Source organism: Spinacia oleracea, chromosome 6 (assembly GCF_020520425.1).
Source record: "Spinacia oleracea cultivar Varoflay chromosome 6, BTI_SOV_V1, whole genome shotgun sequence".
Lineage (NCBI taxonomy): Eukaryota > Viridiplantae > Streptophyta > Magnoliopsida > Caryophyllales > Amaranthaceae > Spinacia > Spinacia oleracea.
In genome coordinates, this window is record NC_079492.1 from 98,087,864 (window position 1) to 98,093,863 (window position 6,000).

Here is a 6,000-nt window from a genome sequence, read left to right on the forward strand (position 1 = left end):
AATATCTCCAAATACGTGTGTTAGAAAAATATAAAAAATTGATATTGTTAAACTACACATTAAGACGAACAAAATAAGATCTCACATGTACATGTTTTGAAATATGTATTGGAAAGAAATTAGAATATTCTCTTCAATTGTGAATAGTGTCAAGATTCCGAAAGGGACTAATATTCGAGAACAGATGGAGTAGTTAAATTTATGAGTCGAATAGTTATATTTTTTGAACAAACTTATTATTAACTAAAACTCATAAAATCTTAACTAATTGATCTCATTGCTTAACTAATCAGTTTCATTGTTTAACTAATTGGTTCGGTTTCATAACTAATTGGTTTCGTTGCTTAACTAATTGAATTTCAGACTTAACTAATTGGTTTCAGTGGTTAACTAATTAGTTAAAGCGCATAACTAATTGGTTCCAGTGCACAAATGTGGTCTAACCGTTAGGCCGTATTTCCTAAAAGTTTGTAATATATTTCAACATGAGTATTTACCAAAGGGGAGAATTTTAGTTCATCAAAAGAAAGACATAAGATGTGATGAGAGTATACTTCAAATCATCGTCGTAACAGGAGGTCTTGCACGGAACTGGTATACATTAAATTTATTGTACATCATGGTAATTTTTACCCATTCTTTTATAACTTTTAACATGTTTTGTTTAATTTTTATATTATAAAAAAATTGATGGATAAACATTTTAATGAGTTAAATGGTTACCTTTATACGTAACTTTGAATGAATAAATTCTATTAAAGAGAAAAACTTTATTACTAAAAAATAGATAACTCTCAAATTATTTATATCGGGGTAACTTTTAAGTATTTTGAGTTAACTTTTACTCTGTTATACAATATTTATTGTACACAACTTTAAATAAGAATTTATATTGGGGTAATCAAGCCATTATGAACTGGAACGAAGATCACAAAAAGACCCAAAAAGGTGTAAAAATAAAAGAAAAACAAACATACTAGTATTTCATAATTTTATTGTTTTACATTTGTAACTAGCTAGAAGTCTAGCACAACCATATCAGCCTGTGTTTGGCATGCCTATGGGTGATACTTGAAGTACATTGACTGGAAATTTATGAATCTCGCCCATCCAAGGGTTTATCTCCTCATTAGGATCGATGTTACGCAAAGCACGCCAAACTGCGCTATTACATTTAAAACCTGATCCGAAACCAATCTGCCAAATCCTATCACCTCTTTTGATCCTCCCCTTAGCCTCAAGGTACGCGAGCTGGTACCACACTGAACTACTAGACGTATTTCCATATCTATAAAGAGTCATCCTTGAAGGCTCCATATGTAATTGAGAAAGCTTAAGGGTTTTTTCTAATTCATCAAGCACGGCTCTTCCTCCGGCATGAATACAAAAATGCTCGAAAGCAAGCTTGAAATCTGGTACATATGGTCTAATTTTGTGCATATGAAGTACCTTTTTTCCGAATAACACTACTAAAAACAGAAGTTGTTCTGATATTGGAAGGACTAAAGGTCCGAGGGTTGTGATGTTGGTTTTTAAAGCTTCCCCTGCCATTGCCATTAGGTCCTTAGAGAGGGCAATACCACAACGTCCTGTTTCGTCGTCCTGTTGGTTTACGCATCTATAGCTATTGTCATTTGCGCCTTTGTGGGTGCGAACAACATGTACAAGTTCGTACTTTGATCGACGAGACTCACAACGTTTGTTTGACAGGAGGATTGCCGCTGCACCCATCCGAAATAGGCAGTTTGATATGAGCATTGAACGCTCGTTTCCACAATACCAGTTTTGTGTTATGCTCTCTAAGCTTATGACCAAAGCATATACATTGGGACGCACCTAATTACAGAAACAAACACAACACTTAGACTGTATGTTGAACTTTGGCCAATAAATTAATTTGAGACTGCCTAGTTAAAAACTACTTTCTCTGTACACATTTTGTTTTATCAGTTTCATAATATTTTTTACATTTTACTGTATATTATTTTTGAATATAAAAAATTAATATTTTATATATCCTTCTTATCTCACAACAATTACAATGTTTCACTCATTTTCCTTTAAATACTTTATTTTTTCTTACACTTACTCATCTCTCTACATACTCTCTCTTATTTTATTCATATTTTATTATATACACCCACTTTTTTTTAAAAAAAAAATTCTCCCTTTTTTGTTTTAATATTTATATAAACAGTAATTGTAAAGCTTCATTATGAAACGGATGTAGTATGTGTGTTTATGTTTCCGATGCGAATGAGGTACAAGAGCCATACAAATTACGGAGTACGAATTTAGAAAAATGCGAGTGGAAGTTCGAAAATGTGATTTAGGCTATGCAATGTTCATCTTATTTCTATTTATTTCAGAAAAATTAATTCCAGATAAAATAAATTGGAAAAATAAGGGTTATCAAATACTCCCTCCGTCCCATAATATAGTGCCTGTTTTCCTAAAATGGTGTCCCTAAATAATGTGCCTATTTCTATTTTAAACCATTAATTTTTACTTTGAAAATTGTACTTTTTGACTTTTATTCAACCCATGTGCTTGATTTTTGTCCTTTTTAGGCCTATTTATTATGTACACACCTTTAATCTATAATTTATCTCTCCATTTTTGCCAACTAACATGTACTTTATCTTGAAAGTACAAATCATTATTGTTTTTATTATCAATGTTATCCTTTACATTAATAACCGTGATTTTGGTCAAACGGGCACTATATTATGGGACGGAGGGAGTACAATTTATAACTAAAATAAGTTATGTAAGTTTTAATAAGTTAATACTCCCTCTGTACCTTAATACTCGCACCGTTTTGATTTTTTGCACTATTCACATAATTCACTTTGACCTTATTTTATTTATAATATGTGAAAACAAATATTAATATATAATATATGGTTGGCTTCATCTTAATACATATTTTCAAAATATTAATATTTTATAAGTTTTTATAATATGTAATTAAAGATATTGGTGGTCAAAGAAGTGCATTGGCAAGCGTGTCCAGTCAAAGCGGTGCGAGTATTAAGGGATGGAGGGAGTACAAAATAAGTTTAGAAAAAATAAGTGAAAACTAGTTTAATATAACACACTCTTGTGCACACAAATCCTTAGTTTTAACTATGACATTTTTTTTTACTCCTAAAGAAATTGAAAAATAGTTTTTTTTACCACCTATAAAACTATAACTTGTATTTTACCACCTAAAAAAAATTAAAATTTATTTTTCATCACCTGGAGAGGGGAAAATGGATGAAACCGTTACGTGGAAGGCCATAACAGCGGTAATATTTCTGATATTTTCTCTTCTTCTACGATTTTATGCATTTAACTCCCTTCTTTTCCGCTGCTTCCTTATCTTCCATGAATTCACATAATTTTTACTCACATTAATTCATAATATTGATAAAATTCAATGGCATTAAAGAGATGAGGGTGAAGGAGTTAAAGAAAATAGCAGAGACGATGTAAAAAATTGGAGGAAAATTGAATTAGTGAGCTGAGTTAGGTTTCATATATTTTTCCGTTTGCACGGTGGTAAAATACAAGTTTTTACTTTTTAAGTGGTAAAAAATAATTTTTCAATTTTTATAAATGGTAAAAAAACAATTTATCCTTTTTAACTATTATGCCAAAATATTGTGGGTGAACTATATGCATGTAATTAATACCTTTAGTTTATGAAGTTAGCTCTGGTGTTTGCTTGATAGAGTAAATATTTGCAGTACACAGGCAAATTAAATAAGCAACCACGAATGATTACGATGATTTGGAAATACACCCCTTGTCAATTTTATGTTTTACGGAATACTGATGTCCTTATGTGAAATATCTATACTAAAATTACTCCCTCCATTCTAAAAAATTGCCCCAAATTTATATTCGGTCCGTTTTGTAAAATTTAATCTATACTCCCTCCGTCCCAGAATACTTGACCTGTTTTCCTTATCGGGCCGTCCCTTAATACTTGACCTGTTTTTAAAAATGGAAATATTCTAACAATATTATATTATTTCTCACTCCACCCCTACTAACCCACCTACCCCTTACTCCATACAAAAAATAATTAAAAATTCAACCCCTACTCTCCCCCAATCCCACCTCTTAACCCACTTACCACTAACTACATTAAAATAATACCCCACTATCAACTATTACCTATTAAATGAAATAAGTCAATTCAAGTCCCTTAAACTCTGTGTCGGTCAAACCGGATCGAGTATTCCGGGACGGAGGAAGTATAATTTATGGTATTTGGTCTACACATATTTCCTCTCAATCTCTCATACATACTCTATTATTTACATTAGTAAAAAGAAAAAAAACTAAAAATCCAATTGCTTTTCTTTTGACTTGTTTTTTAATAAAATGAAAATTGTAATTTTAGGGCAATGTTTTAGTACCAGGGAGAGTATGATGTACAACAACAAACTCAAAAAGACAAAAATATTGTGGGTGAACTATGTATCCTCTTTACCTTTAGTTTATGAAGTTAGCTCGGTGTTTGCTTCATAGAGTAAATATTTGCAGTACACAGGCATATTAAATAAGCAACAACAAACTCAAAGAGACACTTAATAAATAAATAAATAAATAAATAAAGCAAACCTGTAAAAGATCTTTGGCAAGATCTATAGAAATGAGGCCAGCACTGCAGCCCATGCCAGCAAGATTATAAGTGACAATATCCTCTTTAAGCTTGTAACGGTTGACGACCGTCGAAGAAAGTGATGGCACAGGATTAAACACACTACAATTCACAACAAGTACCCCTATATCTTTAGGCAATACCCCTGTTTTTGCAAGTAATTCATCAATGGCGACAAACATGAGATGTTCCGCCTCCTTCCTCGCCTCTTCGATGGTAGGGTTTGAAGGAACATCGATTAAGGAGTCAGGCAAATACGTCTCGTCGCCTACCCCGGACTTTTCAAATAGCTTCTTTTGAAATTCAATGCTTTGTTGGGTGAATGTCCCACATTGAGCAACTCTATCCATGCATGTAGCCTTAGTTCTTCTAAAGGAAGGGTTTGGCTTACAACAAGCGAAATCGACTAGGAATACTTTCTTCCTAAAACGGCTTACTAGTAAGAAAAGGGTCATAGCAAGGAAGACTAACAGAGTAAGGAGTGATTCCAGCGGGAAATGGTTATTATTATTATTATTATTATTCCATAGTTGGGCTAAGTGTTGTTTTATAAGACTAGGGAGAGCAACAAATAGTGGGATGAAGAGGAGGAAGAAGACGAACAAGTACATATTTGACATGAGATAATTGTAACCAAGCTTTACATAATTCTGTTTAACTGAGGACTCAAAATTTGTGATGTTTTTGTTTTTGGGTATTTCTTTTACTTTTTCTTGCGGAATTCTTGGTTTTGGGTTTTCTTTAACTTCATATGAACATACTAAAATGCTTTTTGTATGAGGGAAAATAAAAGAGGAATGATGTGCATTGGAGTTCAACTCACTTTCACACTTTATAGTCATTTAGGGTACAACTGTACAAGTGGGAAGGTCCATTTGTGTTCGATTAATATTGACATTAACTGTTTTGAGTACCTCAGAAGAGGAGAAACATGAGAGTTTAATCCATTTATAAGCTTAAATAATGTTACACAGTAAAAGTAGGAGTATTTCTCTAATTTGTAAGTTTGGTATTTTTCTCCTTTTTCAGTGTGGATACAACATACAAGTGAGTTTCTAACAACATTCTAACCCTTACGCCCACATTCTCTTTTGAGTTTTTTAAATTTTGAAACTTGTGAGATTGAGTTATGAGTTTAGAAATTAACATAAGATATGGCCGGGTAATCCCATTTCAAACCATGCCTATACCTCTTATGTACTAAAAGTACGAGAAAGAAGCACCACCTTCAAGTCTAAAAGTAATTAGAGCAACATATATTACACTTTTTTTGGGAAGGTTCCAATGGTTAAAATAAAATTGTAGTCGTCACAATTTAATAAATCTCAACTCTTCATTATTGT

At 32.3% G+C, this 6,000-nt stretch overlaps 1 protein-coding gene across 1 annotated transcript; it reads right to left on the minus strand.

Moving 5' to 3' along the window:
- Positions 1-949: 949 nt before the first annotated feature.
- LOC110796508 (3-ketoacyl-CoA synthase 11-like) lies at positions 950-5,597 on the minus strand. Its single transcript, XM_022001570.2, has 2 exons — positions 4,618-5,597; positions 950-1,836 (listed from the first exon to the last, which is right to left on the minus strand). Exons 1-2 carry the CDS (start codon positions 5,497-5,499, stop codon positions 1,039-1,041), a joined length of 1,680 nt encoding a protein of 559 aa, XP_021857262.1. The 5' UTR covers positions 5,500-5,597; the 3' UTR covers positions 950-1,038.
- Positions 5,598-6,000: the final 403 nt, after the last annotated feature.